We start from the raw sequence: 27,594 nt of genomic DNA, 5'->3' as shown, positions 1-27,594 counted from the left end.
TTAGTGCCCTTATTAAAGAGATCCCAGAGAGCTCCTTTGGTCCTTTTGAGGACACAAGAGAAAGACAGCCATTTACAAACCAGGAAGTGGGCATTATCTTGACAATCAACCTGCTGGTGCTTTAATCTTCAACTGCCCAACCTCTAGAATTATGAGAAATAAATTTTTGTTGTATATAAGCTACTCAGTCTATGGTATTTTGTTATACCAACCCCAACAGACTAATACACCTTGTATCCTATAACTTTGCAGTAATTATCAGTCCCAGGAGGTTAGTTTCCATTTGGATATTGACCTGATCCACCTGTACTAATTAAGAAAAGAATAGTAAATTATAACTAATGTTTCTGGAGGGTCTACTTATATGTACAGTGTTGTATGAGGTACTAAGAAATACATCCATAAAATAGGTGAATTCTCTACCTTCATGGTGATTTCCTTCTACTGGAGACAATAGATAAAATATAAATAAACCTGTATTGTCTGGTATAAGTGTTCTGAAAGGAAAAAAGAAGGAAAGGGAAATTAATGAGGTTTTCTCCTTTAGACAGGTTGAGAAGAGAAGGCTTTATGGGGAGGATATGACATTTCATGAGGATCACAATTGAAATGAGGAAGCTGGATATCCAAGAATCTTAGAAAGAACATCCCAGAAGAAGGGAAGAGCAAGATCAAATAGTCTGAAAAGAGAAGGTATTTGCTATGTTCCAGAAACAACAAGGAGCTTGAACAGGGTGAACTAGGGCAGATATAGGGGTGGGGTAGGATAGAGTGGACTGGAGGGAATTATGTTAGAGATAGTCAGGGCCAGATGAAGGGTACATTTTCAATTGAAAATATGACCATAGGTTGAATGGGTCAGGTTAAAAAAAAAGAATGAGTGAAAGTAAATTAGATTATATTTTTAACAATATAAGGATAAGATAGAAAAGAAATAGGAATTGAAAACACAAAGCTACCTAGATCGGCTTGGCTAGATCTTTGCTTTCAGCTACTATTTCATGAGTAGACACATGTGCTCAACATCCTGCACACATTCTGAACATAGCTGGTGAGAAAAGAATTATTGGTTTTATTTTATATACATAGATTAATGAATGTAGTGAAAGAGTATTAACAATTACAAATATAATAAAACAGTTTCAGAGAGGTAAATAATTTAATCAAAGTTACACAATTAAGATTTGTCTGATTCAAAAGTTCATATTGTTTTTTATCACTGTGAATCATCAAAAATTTATTCTTACAATGCATCTTTTCCCCATGAAGCATCTGAGTTATGCCTTCAAGATGCTAGTTGTCCTCACTGCAGACATCAGACCCAAGGCTCTAGTCCCTTTCCTGAAGTTCTGTGCCCAGCACCTTTGTGCCTCTATTACAAGGAATTTTTCACCTTCCTCTTTGGCCACTTCTCAGGCCAGAAAACTCAATGTCTTCCCCCGATGTCTCCTAATCCCTTGAGGAAAACTTTTGATGATTAAACTAACCCTTCAGAAGAAACCTGTTGGTTTTTTAAAAAAACTTTGTTTGAAAAAGGTGATAATGTGGGTCTCATATGAGCAGGACATCATTTCATTTCAAGAAATTAAGGTAACCTGAAGATCCAGTCAAAGAAAGTAAAGGCAGAATGAGATTAGGCACAGTTACTACAGAAGCAGGATTCTTCTTGGCACAGATCTGTCACACTATTAATCTAGATGCTGTCCAGTTTCAAACATTTCCCTCTTGGCTGGCGTCTTCTAGTTTGTCCCAACACCATTGATTCATCTGTCAGTAACTTTTTCACTGAGGATGTTGACACTTTTTTTTCCACCCTTCCTTCTAATAGTTTTCCAACAACCATAATTAATTTCTAAGTGTATGACTGTAGATCCATTTCCTTGTTCTACTTACATTAATAACCTTCACCTATAACCATTCACACGGCTATCTACACTTACATCTTGAATCCTGTGGTTTCTCTCTCTCGGTGAGCTTCCTTCATCTTCCTACCAAATTATCATAAATTTGGCTTTTGCTTTCATTACAGAATTTTGTTTTTCCCAATTTATTAATTATTAGCTTCAAGTTTATTAGAGTCTAGGCTTCCTTTTCTGCTTATCAGATCCATTTTCAATGCTATAAATACCTTCTACATTTGTTAAATCAGATCATTCCTCAATCTGTTCCAACTCCCTCAGATTTCTGAAATTATCACTAATATTCACATTTATTGTATTTTATTACTCTCTCTGCTTGCAATTCAGCACTGCACTTAGGTTTCTAACTATATCTTATATCTTGAATTGTGGGCTGGATTTTCCCTTGGTCTGTACTGCCTATAGGCATCTGGGCAAATATTCTCCCTGGAATTGTTCAATCATGAATCCTATCCTTGCACAGCCCTATAAAGGTGAAGCTGTTACAGATTTCACCTGCACCCCCATATATAAGACCTAGATAGCTCCTATCCAGGCAGAATACCAGGCTCATATGTCATTTATATACTCACCAACCCACTTCATTCTCTTATTCAATTGATTCTTTAGTGAAGTACTGTATACTCCATTAATCCCTAAATCCGGATCACCCTATTTATTTATATTCTCTAATCCCATTCCAGGATTTCTAAACACTCTTAAAGAAAAGTGCATAATTATTTTTGTTGGTTTCCATTAATTATTCTCAATAAGATAAGCAATTCTTTCACTTATTTTTAGTCCCTCACACATTTCCCCCCCGTAACAGTTAAAAAAGGTACCCCCCCCACCCCCCCCACCCCCGCCAAGCCACTCAAAACTTTATGGTTATTCTCAAGCTCCTGATTCACACACACACACACACACAAAAAAAAAAAATGATAACTTTGTTTTTATGAAACCTAGACTTTATATGTCTTACAAGAATACCCTCAATTTCATTATTTACTCTTTCTTTCATCATCTTTCTCCCTTTATCTAAAAATTTTGGCTAGAATGACATAATGGATTATCCTGGGGAGGGAAATGGAATTTATTAGGAGGATATTATGAGATTATAGTATCAAAAAGAAGTCTGGTAGATGTGGATTGGAAATTTACAGGAACCAAGGAGGCCTCAAAGGAAATTATAAAAATCTCTTTGATGGCAAAACAGCTTGGTGTTCCAGGCCTGCCTGACCTCTGGGATGAATCCAGTTGTTTCTAGTCCTTTGTCAGTATGCCCACTATTAGATCTTCAGGAAGAAAGCATCCAAATTACTTAGCTTGGCTTACAGAGACTGTCTCTTTCTAAGTGGAAACAGGGCTTCCAGTTACACACCAATCAGACTGTAACCAATGGAGAAGCAATAGTTTCCCAAAGAGAATCAGGGTGGTATGAAGAGGGGAAAATGAATGTCATACAATCAAAGCACAACAAGAATTCACCATATTTTCTCTCTAATAAAGAATTGGTTCTACTGTTGTTGTTTTTTTCTAATTCTCCCACAAGGTTCTTTATTTAATCCTTTAAAAAATCTTTATTGTTGAGAGTATTAGAGATGCCCCCCTGTCTCCCCCATTGCTCCCCTCCACCGGGTTCCCACTTTGCCCCAGGCCTTCATCACCCTATTGTCTGTGTCCATAGGTAATGCATATGTGTACAATCTTTGGTTAATATCTTCCTGACCCCACCCTCTTTCCCTCTGAGATTTGTCAGTCTGTTCCATGTTTCCATGTCTCTGATTCTATTTTATTCATCAGTTTATTTTGTTCATTAGATTTCTTATTTGTTTATTTTGAATTTTTTTAGATTGATTGTTGATATGTATCTGTAGCCATTTTACTGTTCATATTTCTTATTCTTCTTCCTCCTCTTGAATACCCTTCAACATTTCATGTAATTCTGGTTTGGTGGTAATGAATTCCTTTAACTTTTTTCTTCTTAACCTTATTCTCTAATATACTCCTCCTAATCCTGGGTCTTCCTTTTTTTAAATTTTTTTCTTCAGTGGAAAATCATTTTACATTATAGACTTCAGAGTCATCTTTGTCTCTTTTCTCTTATTTATTGCTACCATTTAGTTAACTGATTTGAAAATTTTATTGAAATTATGTGAAAAATATTTCTTCACAGTTTATTTCTCTTTGCCTCACTCAAAGCTGTCATGCTGTCATGGAATATTACAATGACATCTTAGATGATTTATTTTCCTACAAATGTTTCCAATTTAGTTTTTGATATTGCTTCCAGGATTATTTTTCTAAAGTACTCAAAATGCCTAAAAGAAAAACAATAATTTTATCATGACATTTTCTTGCTTTAAAAAACTTCAGTGGATTTCTAGCAGATCCCTGATAAAGTGCAGTCCTCACTGTTGTGCAGTATCTATCCCCTTTCCAGCATCAACTCTCTTCATTTTTCTTTAAGCATCCTTCTAAGAATACACAGTGCTCATCCCAATATTTTATGTTTGCTCCTGCTATTTATTAGGGATATTATGATGGATTTTCTAACAATTCTTTCACCCATTTGGATAGTAATCATGGATTTGGAGGGAAAATGGCCCAAACCCCACATCCAATGGTGGCCCTGGTTATTTTACTCAATCGTGACAATCCTTCTTTACTTGCCATTGTGACTGAGTCATATAAGTCAGGCTTAAAAAAGTTGGTCTGTGCCATATCCAAGGCCAAAGCAACTAATTTAAAAGGGACCCACTCTTCTGAGAACTTTCTCCTTTCCTCTGGGTATTATAGTGTAAGGATGCTGCCTGACTCATGACCTCCAATTATGTGAATCAATGTGCCTTGTCATGCATGAGTGAAGTCATTCTGAGTGAAGCTTCCTATTCTTAGTTGTTCCAAGCATCCTGATACACTGTTTCTCTATGATTAGGATACCCTCTTCCTGCAGGTCTTTACTTGGAAAATATCCACTCTTCTTTGTAAGCCAACTTACAACCTTGATGAAGCTTTTTATTAATCCCATGATTATGTAGGCTTTTATTCTCCCATTGCTCTTTGCTTTTACTGCCAGATGTTATTCATTCATTCGACATATGTATTTATTGAGTATTTTGTATGTACCAGATTCTCTATTATCTACTGGTAATATAGAAATAAGCAAGTTGACCAAAGTCTCAGCTCTCATAGAGCTTATTTTTTATGGGGAAAGAGAAACTCATTATAAAAAAAGGTGAGAATTAGAAGGATAAATGTACTATGGAGATAAATAAACCTTGAAAAATGGGACAGGGAGTTCTAAGGAGAGGCTGCAATGTACAATATGGTGGTCAGGGAATGTCTCACTAAAAAGGTAGAAGTTGAGCAAAGTTTTAAAAGAGGCAAGAAAGTAGGGGAATAGCTGAGGTGGTGGAGTAAAGCTGGAGAGTACATATCATGTTCAATGTTAATGTATCATTGAAGAGCAAGTATACCAGTGTCATGGGTCAGGAGGGAGAGATGATGAAAATGGAAGAAGAAAGGGTCAAATTATGATAAAAACTGAGGTCAGATCCTACAAGATCTTATAAGCCATTGAATAAAGAATTTGAGGAGAACTTATAGGATCTGACTTCTTTTCTTAAAAACTCATTCTGCTTACTGGATTTAGAATCAACTTTGGGGAAACTGATCATATTATGTAATTATTATTATTTTTTATTTATTTCTGGCATCTCTTCCTCCTGTGATTGAAAAAGCTACAACTTGTGTTTTGCAAATGTTTGAGAGACTTAATGGACCATCATATATATTTTTAAAATATATTTTATTGATTTTTACAGAGAGGAAGGGAGAGGGATAGAAAGTCAGAAACATCAATGAGAAACATTGATCAGCTGCCTTCTGCACACCCCCCACTGGGGATGTGCCCTCAACCAAGGTACATGCCCTTGACCGGAATCGAACCTGGGACCTTTCAGTATGCAGGCCGATGCTCTAGCCACTGAGCCAAATCGGTTTAGGCATCATATATTTTTTGAGTTAGTTCGATTTCCTTCATCAGGCATAAGGATGACATGCAAATTTGTGAAGCGTTCCATAGTTAAAAAAAGAAGAAAAAAACCATAAGAGAAATGTATGTATCAAACAAACCTGAAAAGGTGACATAAAGCTTAATTTCATTTAGAAGAGCAACACTAAAATGAAAAAGGCAGTAGAGTGTAGAAAGGGAAAAAGAGAAAAAAAATTAAACAAACTTACACATAGGTAAATAAATATAGGGTACAGTTTTAAAATAAAACATAATTTGTGCCTAGATTTCTAAACAAATTAAGATCCCAGGGAGTGCAAAATTCTAGCTTAATCCAGTGTATTAATTAAACATCTAAATTGACACCAGCTATGCTATAATGCTGTATGTCTCCATTGAAATTAAGATCTTGCTGAAACATTGGCAAGGTAGTCATTTCCCAAATGGCTATAAAACCGTAGCACAGACAAGTTATCAGATAAGCGTCATGAGTTAAATAAAATCGTCCCCATAAACCCATCTGTGAATCTGAATCAAGCTGTATGTCTGAGACATGTGTTACTTCAAAATACAAGATCACAACTTTATTGACTTGTCAGACAACTCAGGTTTCACTGAACGCATTCGTTTGCAGCATCATTTGTCTGGCATTTGAAAAGCTGTGTTCATGAGTTTAGCTAGAAAATATTTATAAGCCCTGTGATGCAGGGCGTTGGCAAATGTTCTCTGGGACATTTGCTTTTTTTCATGCTTTAGTTGGGATATTTCATTTGTGTTGAAGGGAACACACCTCATAACGGTTCCCCTCCCACACAATCTCTCTGGCTCTTTGGAATTGGATGACCTTCCTGGGAACTCTTTACTGTGGCCTCTGTGGGTGCCAAAAGCCCCAGAAAGCTTGCTGGGTTGTTCTCATTCAAACACTGTGCTTGCTGGGCTCTCATTCAGGCACTTTTAGACGCACTTCCTTCTTGCTCAGTGAAACTGCTAATTGGCACAGGAAATGCCCATGCTTTGTCCATTTTCTATAGAAGTTCAAAATGCTTCTACCCAACTGTGCTGACAGAATTGTATTTTCAATAGCATGAGTGCCCCAGATATTTCAGCATGAAACAGCTTCATGCCACAGAATAAATGGTTCCAAGTAAGAATCCTCTGAAATTGGGTGCTAAAAAAAATGGCATTTGAAATATAGTTATTTAAATTTGATCAATGCTGCGCATAGTGCCTTTCTGTTCATATGCTCTTAAATTTAATTGGTCCATTTGCACGATTATATGTTTAATCTGTTTGCTACTTAGTTATACATAAGAGGAAATGTTGTGGTTGGTTTCCAAGGAATATTTTTCCATCAGCTCAAGAAAACATGTGATGTTTGCCAAAATGGAGAAAATTGTCCTCATATTTGTCACTGGCAAAAAGCCTAACTCTTTGAAGGACACACACACACACACACACACACACACACACACCTCTCTAATTTGTATTTTTAGGTCTTGCCTGCTTTTAATGGGCATGTATATAGTGACAGGCAAAGAGCACTTAGGCTGAGTATGTAAATTATTGAGACCTTTCAAAGCCACTCTCAACATTTTGAAAGTTTATGTCAAATTGCCAAAAGCTACCTTGAAATCTTTGCACGGGTGTATGCATATGAGTCTTCTTTGAATTTAAGTGGATGCTTACATGTTTTGTGAGTCTTTAAAGGATAATGTTCTCATTAGTTTTGATATTTCATGCTTTAGTTGGGATATTTCATATAAAATATATTGATGTGAACAAAGTCCATTAAAAAATACTAATAGAATAAGAGATTGTCTATATTTCTATTTGTGTTTTTTAATTGTGTATTGTGTGGTTTTGGAGTATTCACTGAGAACAAGATAGCAATTAATGACATCACTGTCCTTGTGTTTAAAAGATCATGACAGGGTAACTGACCAGGTTTCTGGTTGTATCCAGAAAATCTGGTCATCACCAGTCTTTACTGTACTTCATGGATAAGAAGTTCATTCATGCCGCTGTGTTTCCAGTGTTAGGGAGTATTTGAATCATTGAAATTCTTTGCGCCCACACTATGCCTGGACCTATGATAGCTGAATGGATAAAACAAACAAACAAACAAACAAACCACACAATATGAAATTAAAAAAAGAGGTCTATTGGAGAACTTTTGTTTGGATTCTCTGTAAAATGTGGTTTCTATTCTTGCCAAGTTGTTTTGTTGGAATTAACTTTCAAAGTAGTTTCAAAGGGTGATATTTTATGCTTCCCCAAATTAAAATCCATTAGTTGGTGACAAAACTAAAAACAATTTTCAAGATCACAGGAAGTCAAAGGGTTCTTGCTTGAAAAGAAACAAGGTGACAGATAAAACAGAATTGACAGTTCTATTCATAGAGCTGTCATGAATAGGGGATTTAATGTGTGGCAAAGCTGTTTTTTCAAGGCAATGCGGAAAGATCAATTATTTAATAGGCAGTGTTGAGACAGCAGCTAGCCAATTAGATGAAGATCAAGCTGTATTTCTACCTTAGCACCCTAACAAATTTTGGTAAGATAATGATTTAAAATAATAATAATAATAATAATAATAATAATAATAATAATCATCCTATATAATAAAAGCCTAACATGCAAAGCAACTGAAGGGCCAAAAGACCAGTGGAATGATCAGTCATTATAATGCACACTGACCACCAGGGGGCAGATGCTCACTACAGGAGCTGCCCCCAGTCTGTAGGCCCCAGGTCAGCCAAGGTGGGTGCCAGTGTCCTCCTCCCCACCACCTCAGAGGGAGGTGACTGATGGTGGCAGGAGGCAGGGCCAGTGAGCAGGCAGCGCCAGGCTAGACAAGGCAGGTGCCAGCAGGGGCCCCAGATCGATCATCCCACAGATCGGCTCTGTGTTGCCAGCCAGGCCTAGGGACCTCCAATAATAATATAAAATGAACCCTAATACATTGGATACAATTTTTTATTGATTTCAGAGAGTAAGGGAGAGGGAGAGAGAGATAGAAACATCAATGATAGAGAGAATCATTGACTGGCTACCTCCTGAATACCCCCTACTGGGGATTGAGCCCGCAACCTGGGCATGTGCTCTTGACCAGAATCAAACTTGAGACCCCTCAGTTTGCAGGCCGCTGCTCTATCCACTGAGCAAAGTTGACTAGGGCCAGAAAGGGATTCTTTATATCTATTTTGTATGTGCAAATCAGGAGTTTGTAATTTCTCAGTTGTTTTTATAAATATCCCAAAACATCTTTCCAAACAAAAGTTAAATAATGTCTGAATTTTAGTTTTTCCAATTCTCATCTGAGGATATGTATGTTTATTGATTATTTAGAGAGAGGAAATGAGAAAGAGAGAGAGAAACATTGATGTGAAAGAGAAACATTGACTGTTGCCTCCCAACTGGGGATTGGACCCACAACCTGGCATGTGTCCTGCTGAGGAATAGAATCTGCAGCCCTTTGGTGCATGGGAGGTCATTCAACCAACAGAGCCACCCAGATGGCAGGGCATTTGTCTGAAATTTTAACCAACATTTTTCTTCTCAGGTGTTCTGACCTTTTTATTTTGAGTCTTTAAAATATATATATGTTAAAAGTCTTTAAAATGTCATTATGCCCAACAGCATTACACTGGGAAGACCACCTTGTTACTAAGAAACTCTTTAGAAAGTCTCAAGTTTGCATGTATTTAAAATACTCCATTAACAAGAAAAGCCTGAAGAGTTTCAAAATATGAAAGTAATAACAATTTTAGGTGGTGTGGAGGTGGTTTTACTCTGATGAGATTAAAAAATAAATTGGGCAAGGTACTCTGTGTTCTTTCATGTGCTTTTAAAAAATTCTTGCAGCTGCTCTGTGAAAAACTAAAAGAATGAAAAACTGGTAGAAAATAGGTACAAAACACATATCTGACAGAGGAGTTGTATCTAAAATATACAAAGAACTCTTAAAATTCATCAATAAGAAAACAACCCAATTCAAAGGACAAAAGAAAGAAGATTTACAGATGGCAAATAAGCATATGAAAAGATGCTCAACATCATTTGTCATTAGGAAAAGTGCAAATTAAAGCAATAATGATATACTATTACCAGCCTATTAGAATGGCCCAAATCCAAAAAACTGACAATAACAATTGCTGCAAGGATGTGGAACATCAAGACCTCTTACTCAGAGCTGCTGGGAATGCAAAATGGAATATCCACTTTCGAGGACAGATTAGCAGTTTCTTATAAATCTTGGCACAGTCTTACCATAGAGTCCAGGTATAGTGCTCCTTGGTATTTACCAAACTGATTTGAAAACTTAAAGTGTTTTATAGCAGTTTGATTCATAATCACCCCAAACTGGAAACAATCAATATGTTCTTAATAGGTGCATGGATAAATAAACTGACACATCCATACAATGGAATTATTAGTTAATGGTAAAAAGAAATGAGTTATAAAGCCATGAGAGACATAGATGAACCTTAAATACATATTGCTAAGTGAAAGAAGCTAGCCTAAACAAGCTATATACTGTAGGATTTAAATTATATGAAATTCTAGAAAAAATAACAACTGTAAAGATAATTACAAATCTGTGTTTTCCAGAGGTTCAGGGGATGTGGGGGAGAGAGGCATGTTGAATACACAAAGCACAAGGGATTTGATTTTAGGACAATGAAACCATTCTGTATACAATGGTGGATATACAACACTATGCATTTGGCAAGACCAATACATCGAGAAGCCTAAAACATGTGTCCTCACATATAGTTTTTTTTTTTGTTTTGTTCTAAAAACAGCCAGTTTGTTAAATTTTATCATTTCCTTAACATTAAGAGAAAAAAAATAAGGTTTGTTTATGATTATAAACTCTGAATTACTAAATATGTTTTGTTTTGGCCAGGTATACATGACACTTCCACTTACACTTTTGCACACTAGGTAACTGATGATTTTAAGAAATTTCCACAAATTTCTTGCTTATTTCAAACCTTGTTTCTCCTTCATCACCCACAGACTTCTGGTGCCAGATCCATAGGCCCTGCATTATGATACAGCCTCTGGCAAAGCACCTTTGGGTCATGGTGTTCTAGTGAACTGACACAGTGGGCAATGGGGGTGTTGCTGGAAGCTATTCCCACACCGGAACACCTTCTAATACCTTAATGATAAACGGAAGTGGCTATGAATTTAAAAAAAAATGTATGACTATGTGAACATATTGCCAGACTCCCTCCTAGGGCCTACCAAGAAGCTCTCTAAGTGAGGGGCCCAGAGTTTTGGCTTCTTTAGCTTCACAGAAAATCAGCCTTTGGGAGCTAGGAGTCTTTAGAAATTATCTTTTATTTTTCAGTTTCCAAGGTGAAATGGCAATCAAGATGATCAGCTAGAAGTGAGAATGGAAAATGAGGTGGGCAGTTTGTGAGAAAAGATAATGTATGAATAGTCAACTATGAGAATGAACAAGTGACTAGACTAGGGAGATAGAATTGTTTTCAGCACTTAGAGAAACACATATAAATACTGTATTTACAAATAAAATATTTTTAGGTATTTGTCTTAAAGAGAGAGTAAAGGGTATAGATAGGAGACAGGTAAAACAAGATCATTCAGGAGTTGAGTGAGGTGGAAGATAGGTAGGTATGGTTACATGGGGGTTCATCACACTGCCCTGTCTACTTTGGTATATACAGGTGACCCTTGAATAATACTGGGATTAGGGCACTGACACCCCCCCCCCCACTCAATCAAAAATCTGAATCTAATTTTAACTCCCAATAAACAGTTGTCCCTTGGAATACTCAGGGGATTGGTTCCAGCAAAATCTGTGGTTGCTCAAGCAAAATCTGTGGATGCTTGAGTCCCTTATATAAGATGGCATAGAACAATGCATACAGTCTGCCCTTAGCATTCACTGTTCCCAACTGTGGAATCCATGTTTGGTTGAACCCATAGATGTGTAACCTGGGAATATGGACTGACTGTATATTTATGGGAAAAGTACATATGTATGTGAATTTGTGTCCTTCAAGGGTCAACTGTATTTCAAAATGTCCATAATAAAAAGGTGCAATAGGTAATTTCTATTCACAGCCTAAGTGCCCACCAGCAGATGAGTGGATTAAAAACTATGGTACATCTACATAATGGAATACTACACTGTGGTAAAAAATAAGGAATTCTTACCATTTGTAACAGCATGGATGGAACTGGAGAGCATTATACTAAGTGAAATAAGCCAATCAGAGAAAGATAAATATCACATGATCTCACTCATTTGTGGAATATAATGAACAACATAAACTGATGAACAAAAACAGATCCAGAGATCAAATTGTCAAACCTCAGAGGGAAGGTAGGGGAAGGGAGGAGTAAAGGGGAAGAGATCAACCAAAGGACTTGTATACATGCATATAAACCTAATAAATGGACACATACATCAGGGTGGTGAGAACATGAGTTGGTGGGGGGGAGCATGGAGGGCTTATGGGGGGATAAGGAGGCATATGTAATACCTTAATCAATAAAGAAGGAAATAAATAAATATATATATTCAAATTAAATTTTATTTCAGTTCTATACTTAATATTTGTGTGAAATTTGGGAATGCAGTGATATAAGTTTCCTGGGTTCTAGCTCTCATGTTATTTATCATTTAAAGGGAAAAGCAAATTAGCAATTCTCTGAACATAGTATGGAGATGGTTTGAGGAGGGCTTTGGAAGCCATGTGGATGAGTTTGCGTTTTATCCTGAAAGGAATATGGAACCAATGAAGTGTTTTAACCAGAGACAAATATCATCAGATGTCTCCATTCACTTTCTGTACAGCCATTTTAATCTGAGGAACTGATTGAGGAAGGTCTGAATCATGGTGTGTGATCAGTTAGGAGGCTATTGTAATGAGCCAGGCTTACACTGGTGAGAGTTAATATAAAGGGTGAGCTGAGGAGGGGGCATCAGCAAAAAAACTGTAAGAAATTCAATGTGGTCAAAAAGTCAAATACCAGCCCGAGATAAAGCAGGATGATCACTTATTGTCTAAATCACATAAGCATAAGGATGTTTGACCTTGCCATTCCTCTTAGAAACATATATCAGCTTCCCATTGCCCCTAAGAAAAATGTCTTCCCTCGTTATGGCATTCAAGGCTCTGATATAAGTTTCATTATGCTCTACTAGAGGCCTGATGCACGGAATTCGTGCATGGGTAGGGTCTGTAGGCCTGGCCAGCGATCAGGTTCCTCACCTCCTGGCCTCCCTGCCTACTCCATCTCTTGCTCCCTCAGCGCCCCACCACCACCACCTCTGGTCACCGGCCATGTTCTGTGCCACCTCCTGGTGGTCAGCATACCTCATAGCTGGCGATCAAACTCCCAGTGTCCTGGTTGAACTCCTGAGCAGACAATTTGCATATTAGCCCTTTATTAAATAGGAGAGGCTTAGAACACATTGGTTTGATTTCAGGAAATAAGTTGAGAAATTTTAGAAGTTTCTGCTCTCAAGAATAGTGGGCATAATTCTCCTTCTCTATGAAAATCTGTTTCATCCTTGTGTTAGCCTAGACACCAACTTCTACATGATCTTCTCTCTTCTATGACCATTTCTCTTTCCTGAGCATATTAATTGAACCTCACATTTACACTTAGATAGTTACTTCAATGTGGCTTTATATCTATAGTGGTTTTCATATCTTCTCTCCAACTAAGTTAGAAATTTCTTGAGATCAAACAGTGTGTTAATTCAACTTTATCTTTCCTGATTAATTTACCTATTTTAGTGACCAATAAATAATTATTGAATTAAAATGATTTCTTATTCTCTTCTGTCCATATTACACTAAAATCTAAATTCCTGACAAAGTTTCCATAGAAAATTTTGATTTTAGCTTAAATACTGAACCATGCTGTGAATGTATGAGGTAACCTTAAAATAGCAAATGACAGGGCAAATTTATGAGAGTGCATAAAATTCTTTATTTAGAACAATAAAGTATATGTATATATAATGTAATTTCAAATTCAAACCTGTATAAAAAAGGTCAGGACATATACCTATTTTAAAAAGTACACATACAGTATATACACATACACATCACATTTTACAATCTTTTTTATTTAATTAAACTTCAGTCATAATAAAACTATTTAGAATAGTGTTGACATACATTTACATTACAATATGCAAACTCCAATCAGACTGAACTAGCAATATATCTGTGCATCCATCTACATGTCTGAATACTTTTCACGTCTACTGATTTTAAAAAATTGTGGCAAGTGGGACACTATACTCACACATTAACCCTTAGAACATAGAAGAATAAGATATTTTGATTGGAAAATGTTTTTTAGTGAGTGTTACAGCTCAGAAATCAAGTAACTGAAAATACTATGGTTTTTAGTTTAAACAGTTATCTTAATTTTATTTAAACAAAATCATAAGGATGTAGTTGGAGATGGCAGTTGTCAGTTTATAATGCTTAGTGAACATTTTAGGATCATGAATGCCATTTTAATATGTATTATTTCTAAAACAGTAGCCTGTTAGGAAACGGAAGTACCAACAAGGGCATTTCCGGGCTTGTTCATGGAAAGCAGCAACACCTCACATGTGTGAGCTGATACTATATATGAACTAATTAGAATTTCCATCTGAATGTTTATATTTTAATGCCAATTTAAAAATATTGTTTCAAAGACAAGCTAGCTTATTTTAAAAATTATTTTCCCACTTCCCAATTTAAAATGAAATTTATGAATTTCCTCTTTCCAAATGGAGTCTAAATTACCTTTTGGCATTCAAGAAACTATGAGCATCTTACGTTTTCTGCTGTTAGCTTTTAAGAAAATGAGAAGATTTAAATGCCTAATTTGGTACATTTCCAAATGTTACACTCATCTTATAGTATCTCTTCCTGACTAAAACGCAGTAATGCTGTTCATTCTTCAGAAGCGATCCAAAAACATTCGTTTAAGCAAAGCAAATGCCATCTCTGTGTACATAGTTATTCACTGTACATGAGACTGAATTTCACTTTTACTAATGGACCCTATTTACATTACAAACAAGAACAGCAATGGTCAAATTGCTTATTCACGGAGATCAGAGTTGGATATTTTTCATGCGACAGTTTCAGTTCTATTTTATCTTCATTGTCAGTCATATATCAATAGGCTTCTCACTTAATGTGAGCCCTCCGAGTTTGTCATATAGATAATTACAAAACTGAGACCCAATGAGGGAGGTGATTGACCTGTTTAAGTTAATAGCAGAGATTTCTTACAGTTTTTCCCAACATTTATCCCATTATGCCAAACTACCTTTTGGAAAAATAATTTTTAGTTAAAAACATAGATATGGGATGGCTAAAAGCCTATATTGGAATTACACGTTGAAACCAAAACCTAGCTTCAGAAAAACAAGAAATATCCATGAATTCTGAATATTTTTTTTGTTAATTTAACTTTAATTGAATTAGTCTTCCAAAATATGCCACAAAATTTATCCAAAGTATTTTAATGCTCAATGAAAGGTGTTTGTTACTAAAAACAAACACTTCATTATGGACACATGCTTTTTCATACATTTTCATTTTTCACATGCTTAATCCTTTTTAAAAAGGATAGGCTATTTATTCTATTATTGTATTTTAAAACAATTTGTCTCTGACTCTAAAAAGTGGCAGTGTGGTGAGCACCTTTGATAATAATACAAAATCCAGGAACACTTTGATATCACTGGGTAGGAATAGTTTATCACAGAGCCAGTTTCTTTCTTAAAAAAAAAAAAAAAATTGATTTCAGAGAGGAAAGGAAAGGGAGACAGAGATAGAAATATCAATGATGAGAGAGACTCATTGAATGGCTGCCTCCTGCACACCCCACACTGGGGATTGAGCCTGCAACCTGGGCATGTGCCCTGACCCAGAATGAACCATGACCTCCTGGTTCATAAACCACCAGGCCACTCTGTCTGGGCAAGCCAATTCTTTATAAACTTGGGTTCTACCAAAATGGTGCAAAGCTTTAGGTATAATTTAGAATCAGTAGACTTCTGAGATAATTTTAAAAGGCAATTTTGAAACCACTGATTTATAAAGAAGACTATTCAAACATATATCAGATAAGACAAAGCAAAAATATAGATAATATATATTTTTTCTTACCTTAAAGCAGATATGACACAGTTAATGCCCAAGCAGCTAGCATCTAAAAATAATGTTCAGCATTTTTCTATTGTTCATAAATTTTATGAAATTTCAGTGTTTTAAAAATTGGTAATCCGTGTACCTCTCAATGAATCAATACATTTAATTAGGCAGAATATAGCTTCCCTCGCAACTATGCCAGATATCATAAGTTGCTGAATTTGTTTCTTAAACTCTATTGATTTGGACCCTGATGTTGAGTGTTAAAACCCAGCTACTGGCTGAGAACAAAAGTACACTTATTGTATTCTCAAGCTCATTAAACAGCAACTTAGGTGCCTAAGAAAACCGAAACCATTGGTGAAATAGTCGAACTATTATCAGTTTTCTCCATCTACTTATGACCTATTCACACAAGTCATATTCACCTGTGTCTATTTTCCTCAAAACAATCATTGTCACATGCCTGAGACAGGTCCTTTCAGCATTTAAACTGATCTCTGGTTCTATTACTAATTGATTTCCATTACAACGGGATATCTGAGGGCCTTAATAAGGTAATGCAGCTTCCCAAACACTGGCTTGTATTTTAGGGGGAAAAAAATGACTAGTGTTTGAGGAACCACAGAACTTTAAAGAAGAGAGGGATTGTATAAATCATTTGGGCTCTTTGGTACAAAAAAAGATCAAAGGCCACATACTGAAGTTGTATTTGGATTTTCTTTGAACATAAGCTAAAATCCAACTACACTAGAAATTCTTAGACTTTAAAAATCAAAGGAAAGTAGCAGTTTTTCATGCCCTTTTGTATCACTACATTGAAGATGGTCATCTGATGGTGGGAGTTCATGTCATTAATGTTGGTATAAGAAGTAAGTTATAATGGCAGGCTTTGGATTCCTTTATGTGCATGTTCATGATATAGTAAGAGAACCTCCTTCAAGATAAGTCATCAGAAATCATTTTTTCACTTTGGTCAGATGTTTCTTTGACCATAAAATAAAAAAAAAATAAAAAAAAATTGGCAAGGGAACTTCACATGATGTCTCACAAGTTCTAGTTTAAAAGCGCAATGTCCATCTTGGGAATTCCTGCCAAATTCACTTTTAATATGACAAATGCTGTCATACATTTTAAATAGCAAACTGACATGCATAACTACATAACACTCTCTTTTTATTTAATTCACAAACCTTAATGGATATAGAGTGCCTGATTTTAAATAAATGGATCCTTTAAAACAGATAATGGTGATTATACTATAAATAAGTAGAGTTTCCTGATTCCTTGCATTCTTATAAAAGCCAAGTAACCTAGTTTCAACACCCCATCTCAGCATGTGAGTGCTGTGGTTTTCTAACCTTAGATACTAAATATCATAATTTATTTTTACTCTCTCCCATGGTGGAAATCAAAAACAGGACCTTCATACATTCAGCAATTTCTCTTAACTCTGTAATAGTTTTAGAATATAAACATTTTGTAATATATTTTGCAAGCATGATTTATACACCCGCCAGTGGTCAAGGGAAAAGGCCGCCCTCACCAGGGGTGACAAACGTCCTCCGTGGCGGCTGCCCCGCTGCTCAGTGTCCATAGCTTCTTCGTGCGGTGACTCTTTGGGGGAATCTCCCCCTGCGAAGGCGTCACTGTTCCCATTCGGTACCAGCCAACCACGCCCCTTTGTCTCATGCGATGTGGGTGAGCACGGTTTATATCGGGAAGAGACCGAGATCAGACCCGAATCATTAGCGGCTAAGAAGCTGACATGATACCTACTCCCATCACTTTTCCTCCACCGCTTTGAATATGTGCAGTGGCTGATGCTATTGAGTTTTTGTCTTTAAAATTCTTCTAGCTCCCTTTGAGAAAAATTATTACCGCAACTATCCAGCTTGAACGCTACTTGAAGGAACCCAGGTAACTACAAACTGCAGGTTGTAACTAAAAATAAACTATGTGGCTTTTCAGCAACTAGACATTTCTGGAGGCATGCAAAGCGGGCGTGCAGTCTGGGACACGTGCTTTCTCTCCCAACATCAGTTGCAGGTTCTAAGATGACAGGACAAGTCCCCCAGGTCCTTAAAATAGAGTCCTGCTCCATGCAAGTTCTTCTTTATAGATGATTAATTCAGTGCCAGTTTTACAGTTAAAACACTTTGTTCCAATTTCTGAATCATCCATATAGAGTCATGGGTAGCAAGAACAGGAAAAGACATGGTCTGTCACTCCAGACAGAATATGAATTTGTTTAAAGCGGCTTCATTTATGAAGCAAACATGAACTGTTACCAACCTAGAGAGGAAAGACAAAAAGAGAGGTTATGGTATATCTGCTTTGTGCCTCCTTTTCATTCTCAATATATGAACTCATGTAATTAGAGAATTAGTTTCAGGTTATAATGTATGTTTCACTTACACAGACTGAAATGACTTGACAATTGTTTTCCTAGATGCAGTGATCAGTCACTCTCTATGCTCTCCCTGGTAACATTGAACATTATCTGAAATGACTTCATTGTTTATTGCTTGTCTGCTCCTATTGAATATACGGAGTGTTGTCTATCTTTTTTACTTACTGCCATATTTCAATACCTAAAACAGTGCCTGACGTAAAATAATACTCAATAACTATTTCTTGCACGTAAGAAAGGATGAATGGATATCCTGTGGCTTTCATACCCAAAGCATCCCATACATTATCTCTATTATTTGCGGTAAGAGGATACTTAACCTATGTAGCCTTGAATTTCTCAAACAAGGCTATGGAAAGGTAGCAGACAGGTGGTGAGGGGAGAGGGCATGATGGACAAAGGCAATGTTTAAAGAGAGGTGAAGTGGCCGAGACCTGTTTGGCTCAATGGATAGAGCGTCGGCTTGGGGACTAAGGGTCCCGGGTTCGATTCCGGTCAAAGGCATGCACCTTGGTTGCGGGCATATCCCCAGTAGGGGCTGTGCAAGAGGCAGCTGATAGATGACTCTCTCTCATCGATGTTTCTAACTCTCTATCTCTCTCCCTTCCTCTCTGTACAAAATCAATAAAATATTTAAAAAAATAATAAATAAAATAAAGAGAGGTGAAGTGGACTGAGATGGAGTAGCATGAAAGAGATAGCTGGGACAAGTGGAGAAGCTGGGCAGAGGCCCAGGCAGTAACAGCCTCCTTGTGCAGTGCCAGCATCTGGACTGCCCGCCAGGTTCTAGCAATGGCTTCTCCCAACGGAGGAAATAGCAGCAGCAAGATCTCACTCAACCCTGTCAAACAGAAAGCAGAAAGACAGAAATCCTGGCACCACATCCTGACAAAACCTCTGGGAGGTTCATTTGCCTGGGCATAGCTTACTGTACTTGTCCAAGCATGAAAGCCAGGCTTTGTTTTAGTTCTTCTGCGCTGGTGTTAGACCACTAAGCTTTGGACTTAGCTTTCAGATTTTGCAACTTTTGAGTGAAATATTTGTACTTCTTTGTTTATTTATTTTTATTATAGACAGTATTGTCAACCACAACCCTAAATAAATGTGCATTCCTTTTCTTCTCTAATCACTACTTTTCCCCTTATCTCCGTATTTATTTATCAATCCCAGAATCAGATCACTGGTTTTAAGCTATGTATGAAATTCAATAGTACGAGTGATAAGAAGTGCAGTATTTTTCCCAGTCTTCCTAAATGCAGTATACTAAAAACCATATTATATGACAATTTATCAAACAGAGAAATTTAGGAACTAGAGAACCTGTGTTTAGGAATGCAGAATTAAATCCTGAAGGAAAATTAAGAGGCATTAAGAGAAAACTTCAGAAATCTAAAATACACTGCAGATATTTTAAAAACAAAGTTTAGTTAGAAAAGCAAGAGGGAAGAGCAAAGATATCTATCATATATCTATATCTATATCTACATGTATATCTACATGAATATCTATAACTACATCTATATATCTGAATATATATATATACATATATATAAAACTATGAATGATTTAAAATTATAAATTTAAATATAGAAAAGCAAGATTACAAATCTATTTCTTATTCTGTCCCTGAGTTATTTAGCAAAGAAAAGAAACTTGAAAGCTGGCAACTGTTTTCCCAGAGAATAAAACTACAATTTTTATAATAATACTCTGGCTTTTTACCACAACCTCATGAAATAAGCAGGGTGAGTATTATTATCCCCTTGTTATATGTGAAAAACTAGTGCTTAAAAGACAACTGACTCATTCAGGAACTTACAGCTAGTTAAATTTTCAGAGTCAAGACTTGAGCCCAAGTCTAATCCCTTCTAATCCTCAGCTTTACAATGTGTCTATAGACAGAGAGCTCAAAACATAAACTCCAAAGCCTCAGAAATTCTCAGGAAATACCTGGTGAAGAGTCCTATACTTGCCACTTGGTAACCACACATTCCCGGGTCCTGTTCGCTCAATGGCCCTGCTTGCTTCACTCGTGCCCATCTGTATTCCAGTTCTATTGCATAATAGAATCTGGCTTAGATCTATAGGAAACTTCCAGATTGGGTTTCTCTCTACCAGCCTCATTATAATAAGAACTGCTTTCTGCTCTTACCATGCTGGGGGAAGTCAATAAGCATTGCTAACCCAGTGTCTATAAACTCATGCTATTTACTGTCGACCACCCAGGGCCTTCTGGGTGACCATGCAGTCCTCCTACCAAGGTCTCAATTAAAATTCTTTGTAGATGACTCCCAAATGCAGCCCTGACTGTTCTCTGTATTCTAGTCTCACGTATTTGGCCACAGTCAGCTCCTTCTATTTTCTTTTCACGACACCACTATCTGGTTAGTCCCAAAGGCTCCATATCGCCCTGAAGTCCTCCCTGTAATCTTAAGACGCGCATCCCATCAGTAACTAGGAATTCTTGGTTCCTTTACTGAAATGTCTCCAAAATGGCCCAGGCTTTCCTGTTTCCATGGCCCAACCCTAGTCCAGGTCATGGTTCTCTTACATCTGTTTAGAAGATGGGCCTCCTAACCGGACCTCCGGACTCCAGTTCACCACTCGTGTTATCTGGCCTCACTACCTCGGATTCCTTTCCTAAAACTCTGCTTTGATTGTATCACTCACATCTCTTTTGAGCCCTCCAACAGCTCCTGATGTTACTCAACAGAGTGGAAAGCCCAATGCTTGGAGTTTTTTAAACTGATCCCCACACTTTCTTCTTTCCTTTAATGCTTTATGTGTGACCTCTCCTAGAGCCCAATTGGACAAACTGACTCTGGAACACAGCCTATACTTTTGGTCTCTTGGAATTAGTTTGTACCATTTGCAACATCCAGATTACCCCTCACCTAGTGCTAAGAAAATTTAACATCTAACTCAGTACCAATGTTTACCTCCATTACCTGTACAGCCCTTCTCCGATTGCTGATTTTTCTCTCCCTTCAAATAAAGCAACCGTCTATGGGTTTGCATGGTACAATTCTAAGGGATTCCACCCAGACCAATATCTAGAGCTATGATGCAGGCACCGCCTATACAACCATTTGCAATGACCTTACCTCGGGTCTCTTTATTGCATTTTCCTTGTAAGCTCCTTTAGTTACTTTTAAAACTGTTTTTGAATAGGTTATTATGCATATGTCCTATTTCCTTTTGTAGGCTATAAGCAATTTGAGGATACAACTAGGTTATATTAAGCTTTGCATTGAATAATGCAAAGAGTGAAGAGTGAGGAGCAAAATCTTCCTATAATATATTCCATTTCTCTCCCTTAAACTGTGGTGTACATAAACCAATAAATAAAAAATTATACAGGAGTGTTTTAAATATGGATACTTGGCATCAGCTAATCGACTGAGTGGATTTTTAATTTTTCTTTAATTTTTCATGTCTGATGTCAAATAAACACAGTTTTAGTATATTTTCTCTTAGAGGCACTTTTTTTTTTTTTTTCTAGTTCATTATTTTACATATTTTTTCTTGTATTTAAAATCTCAAACTCTTGCCCTAGATGGTTTGGCTCACTGGATAGAGCACTGGGTTCGATTCCATGTAAGGGCACCACTATCTGGTTAGTCCCAAAGGCTGCATATCACCCTGAGCCTTGGGTTGCAGGCTCAATCCCAGTCCCTCTGCAGAAGGCAACCAGTCAATGTGTCTCTCTCATATTTATGGATTTTTCTCCCTCTGTGTGTCTTTCCTACTGCCTTCCTCCTTCTCTTTCTCTCTCTCTCTCTCTCTCTCTCTCTCTCTCTCTCTCTCTCTCTCTCAAAAAAAAAAAAAATCAATTGAAAAATATCCTTGGGTGAAGATTAAAAAATAAAATAAAAATATCAAATTCCCCTCTTTATTTCAAATTATAGGCTATTTCCTTTGGAGAACTAACTATTCCACTGTTTCTGTTCTAGTGTTCTAATATTTGTCCTGATTTAATTTGTTTTAGTGAGTGAAACTTCCATTTCAGGGAGAAATATTCACCATAAATCTGAGTCATTCCCCCTGTATTTACTCCTTTCTAACAAAACAAAGCAAAGTAAAAATAAAATGAATATAATTAAAATCATGTCTAAATTTTGAAATATCCTAATATATAAAAACCTTGGGTCATAATGATCACTAGTGACCAAGGTTCAACCAACTGGAAGTCAGCACTGATTGCTTCCGCTGCAGGTGTGGTGCCCCAGCACTGACAGCTGGGGGGGCTGCGAATCAGGGCCAGAGAGAGGCCTGAAGAGAGAAGCAGGTACTGATCTATTGCCTCTATGGCAGCTTTTGATCAGCATTTGCCTCTCTCTCTCTCCCAGTCTGGCCAGCAGCTATGCCTCCATTTCTCTCCAGGCCTCCACTGTAGCTGCTGATCAGCCCTGCCTTTCTGATCAGGCCCCATTGATAGGACCAGAGATGCTGACTGGCATAGGAACTGACCCATCAGAACCAAATGTGGGTGCTGTGAAGAACCAATGGCTGCCTAGGAGGTGGAGCTATTGAAACTGACTGGCATAGAAACCGACCAATCAGAGCCAAATTGGTCAGCAGAGGAGGACAGTTGGGGGCAAGATCAGGCTTGCAGGGGAGGGCCATTGGGGTTGAGATCAGGCTGGCAAGGGAGGGGTTGTTGGGGGCGAGATCAGGCCAGCAGGGGAGAGCAGTTGGGAGCAAACAGGCCGGGAGGGGAGGGCAATTGGGGGTGAGATCAGACTGGTAGGGGAGGCCCATTGGGGGCAATCAGGCTGGCAGGGGAGGGCAATTAGGGGAAATCAGGCAGGTAGGCAGAGGCAGTTAGGGGTGGTCAGGTAGGTAGACAGGTAAGCAGTTAGGAGCCAGCAGTCCCAGATTGCAAGAGGGATGTCTGACTGCTGGTTTAGGCCCGATCCTGGTGGGGTCCTCAATTGTAGAGGGCGTAGGATGGGCTGAGGGAACCCCCTTCCATGCATGAATCTTGTGCACTGGGCCTCTAGTATAATTATAACTCCCCATTTAATTTCTATCTTGGTATTTTTTACTACTGTTATTCTAAGTTTACAGCAGATTTCTTCTCCCATGTCATAGTCTGCTCTTCCAAATCTTTCCCTGAACCACATCCTTTTCCCCAAATTATAATCAAAGTTCCTCAGAAGTTTTAAACTTGTGTTGGTATAGGGACAAGCAAAATGCTTTCCTCTATACAGCGGATACATATTTTGACTTTGGAATATGCAGATTCATGATAATGAGTTGCCCCTTTTTTCTTCCCTTTTCCTATCTTCAGCATTTGTCTTACTTTGACATATAAAAGTCTACTTTTGTTCCTATTTCCAGGACTTTTTTTGTGTGTGTTAATCCTCACTGAGTACAATTTTTCCATTGATTTTTTTTTTTCTTTTTAGAGAGGGTGGAAGAGAGAAAAGGAAGGGGAGAGGGAAAAAAAAGAAGAGAAGGAGGAGAAACACCACATGACCTCACTCATTTATGGATAATAAAGAGCATTATAAACTGATGAACCAAAAGATAGATATAGAGACAGTAAAGCAACAAACAGACTGTCAAATTACAGCGGGGAGGGTAGGGAGATCTGAGGAAGATAAGAGATCAACCGAAGGACTTGTATACATGCATATAAGTACAATCAATAGACACAAAACTCTGGGGAGGGAGGGCATGTATGGGGGGGGCAATGTTATATGTACAGAGATAATAATTTAATAAAAACATTAAAAAAATAAAAAAATTAAAAAAAATAAAAAGCCAAAAAAAAAGAAGAGAGGGAGGGAGAGGTAGGAAGAGAGAGGGAGAGGGAGAGAGAGAGAAAAAGAGAAAAAGGAAGAGAGAAAGAGAGAGATATGTGAGACAAATAGACACATCAATTTGTTGCCTGCTATACCAGGGCTGGGGTTCAACCTGCAATACAAGGCACATGGCCTTGACTGGAAATTGAACCCGCTACCCTTCAGTGCTTGGGCTGACAGTCTAACCACTTGGCAACACTGTCTAGGGCTTATTTCTATCAATTGTATTCTTATATTATTGCAATGCTCTGAGATACTCATTCATATCTCCCCATTTATTTACTGAACAAATTCCTACTCATCACTTACATGCCCAGGGAGTTTGGTGAGAAACAAATCCTGCCTTTTACAAGCTTGTCAATTGGAAGAGGAAACAAAATGTCTGTGTAAGTAACTGCTAATATATCAGTATTAAAGGCCATATGGAAAGTAACAAAACACAGAAGGCCATCATGGGGGATTATTTTCATGAAGGTAGTTAGCGCTTTGGAGTTTGTGGTATCTGAGCTGAGTCTTAAGGGAGTTTTGCAGAGATGAGGAGGAAGGTACCTTATGAAGGATTATGCCACTCCTTCATTTTATACTGATTACTACTAAACTTATGCAATAAGTTTATTTCTAAAAAATCCAGGGCTTGGTTTTTAACCTGTCTACTTTAATTTGTTTTATACATGGATAATAGTTTATATTTTAGAAAAACTAAATTAGTCATTTCCCATGAGTATTGCACACTTTACTGTTTTAGTGACCAAAATCAACAATTAAAATTGTTTATCTTATTGAGGCAAGAACACCTAATGTGAGATCTCCCCTCAACACACTTTTATTTTATGTACACACAATAGCATTGTTAACTGTAGATATAATGTGCAGTAGATCTCATGGTCTTCTCCTTACTTGGTAAACTTTCACTCAGGGTTTATTCATTCACTCAGTTGTTCATTCAGCAAACACTTACTGAGAGTCTGCAATGTACTGCCAACAAGTGCGGAGCTACAGCGAGAACAGGACAGGCGTGGTTCCTGTCCTTAATGCTCCCCGGCTAGTAGACTGATGCAAAAGTTGCTTGATTACAATTACTTTAAAATGCCATGTTTTTTTGTCTCTTAAATAAGTGCCCTGGGTTTTCTCATCACATAGTCAACTCTCTAAATGTCACAGGACAAAGGCTCCAATTAAAAACACACGATTAAAGGCCTGTGTGCCAGAACAGGGTCCCAGCAGTGCAATCCAAAGCCAAGCAGCAGAGGACATTGCTTGCACTTTTATGACTCAATTAACTGTTTAATGTGCAATTTGGGATGTCTGGCTGAGGGGACTGAAATGGCAGACAGGGAAGATACAGTGAGGCTTGTGTTCGGGTTGTGGGACAGAGAAATAGATTTCTAGGCAAAGACAATGACTTCATCTTGGGGAATGTGACTCCAGAAAATAAAAAGAGCCACACTACGATTGTATTCATTTATATCATATCACAGGAAAACTGAGCCTAGAAAGAAGCTGGGATTCATGCTTTGGGCACAGATCAAGAGCATGTTTATAGGCAAAAATGAAGTCTGTACAGTAGAAGGTTAAAGTGTTAGAGAAATGTGGGGCATCATTATCATCGTATCATGTGATTTTGGATTGTTGAAAGCGATGTTCTGTACCTATAAAAGTGAGCACTCCTGGAGGAGGCAGAAGGCTCTGTGACCCAGTTTTCTGGGTGAGGTTTCAATCTAGAGCTAAATGTTGGAATCTGGGACAGAAGTGCAAGTTGGAAGGAGGCCAGGATCACCACTGAATCTATATGCCATCTTGGAGGGTTAGTGATTGTGAGAGAGGATGGGAAGAACTACTGAGCATGAGAGAACATGCAGACCCCATGGTCATAAATGCACCCAGGACTCCATGGGCGTAGCAAGATTAAGAGCCAGCTGGCAGAAGTGAAAGTGAGAAGAGCATGAACCCTTCCATGCTGGACCAGGTTAGTACCATGTAGAGTGATTCCCCCAACAGTGTCTGGAGTTGGAACACCCATGTCTTCTGGACGTGTTTTCTCACTTCCTCGTCCTCCAAGCCCCCGACCCACACAACCACAGCAGGTTATCTGTGACTGGTTTACATTCAGTGCCTCCTGGACTCTGTACTGTGATGAGGGACAATGATCACCAGTCATGTGGCAGGTGACACTTTACCTTGACAGTTTCCCTCTCCTGACTCTAAGATATTTTGACCTTTTCTCCTTCTCCTTAAAATGGCAAGAAAGTGTTTTTAGTTTGTGCTCCTTGTGTTTTTAGTTTGTTCAGCATTTAATAGATGAAATACTTTTTTCTATCGTTACAGTAGTTACACCTAATTGAAATTGATTTTATTTTTTCTTCCTCTATTAATAATATTTTATTTTAGTCCTAATTTACTCTATTCCCTTGTGTAATTTATTTTCTGGCCTCAGAAATAATAAACATTTATCTGTTGATTTTTTACATATCTCCCATACCAGATGAACCCGCTGGTCAGGATGAGCACTGCTCTGCCTTTCAAAGCTTCAGAGTAACAATGGATTTGAAATGTACAGTTCAAATATAACAGAGCCTTACCATTAACATTCTGATATCAGTTCAATAGAAAAAAATACATGTGGTTTCTAAATTTTTGCTGTGTAATTTTTGTTGAATATTTCAGCTTGAATTTGAAAAACTTACCAATATACGAAAGTAACAGTGTAGATACAAGCCACAATTAGACTTCTTGAAACTCTCTCTCTTTTTCTTGCAACATACTGAAAAACAACAAGAAAAATGCTTATTTTCTTTTGGACAGAAATTCTGAAATGATCTAAGCATTTTAAAAGGCAGACCCCTCTCTCCCCCCTATAAATACAGTAACAAAAGGTGGCAAAGTTGAGTAGGAAGCTTACCCTCATAAGTATAACTATAAGAATGAAGGAAGAATTTATCTGTATCAATATAATTTCCCAAGCAGATTTTTAAATTCTCTATGCATATACACATACTAAAAATGCTAATATGTATTTAACACTTGAATCTGTATGTACAGGCATGATCTGAGAGAAAGTAACAAGACAAATGAAAATCAAACCTGAACATAAAATCAAGGTATCAGTACTGGGAAATATGGCATAAGATAAACACGTGATCAGGGTCACCTACAGTAAATGGAAAGGTATCTTAAAGTAATTCTTATATTTGTCTTTGGAGAAAATAACAGGTTGGAAAAGTTGAGAGCTCTAAAAATGAGAATGATGGCAAACATTAATAAGTATGCGAGAGAAAAGTAACAAAGTAGCAAGTATCTTGACTTG

The 27,594-nt window shown here is 37.5% G+C and overlaps 1 protein-coding gene across 2 annotated transcripts in view; it reads right to left on the bottom strand.

Annotated features, from left to right (window-relative positions):
• Positions 1-15,702: 15,702 nt before the first annotated feature.
• KITLG (KIT ligand) overlaps positions 15,703-27,594 on the bottom strand; it is an 88,164-nt gene continuing 76,272 nt past the window's right edge. For both annotated transcript variants that reach the window (XM_084876932.1, XM_084876933.1), the window contains 2 exons: positions 26,975-27,051; positions 15,703-18,362 (listed from right to left, as the gene is read on the bottom strand). In XM_084876932.1, coding sequence (XP_084733058.1) covers positions 27,012-27,051 — 40 coding nt within the window. In that variant the 3' untranslated portion in view covers positions 15,703-18,362; positions 26,975-27,011. The remainder of the gene's footprint in view (positions 18,363-26,974; positions 27,052-27,594) is intronic.

This window comes from Pipistrellus hanaki (assembly GCF_964339955.1).
Source record: "Pipistrellus hanaki genome assembly, chromosome: 3".
NCBI classification, from domain to species: Eukaryota; Metazoa; Chordata; class Mammalia; order Chiroptera; family Vespertilionidae; genus Pipistrellus; species Pipistrellus hanaki.
This window is presented reverse-complemented; position numbering and strand designations above follow the sequence as displayed.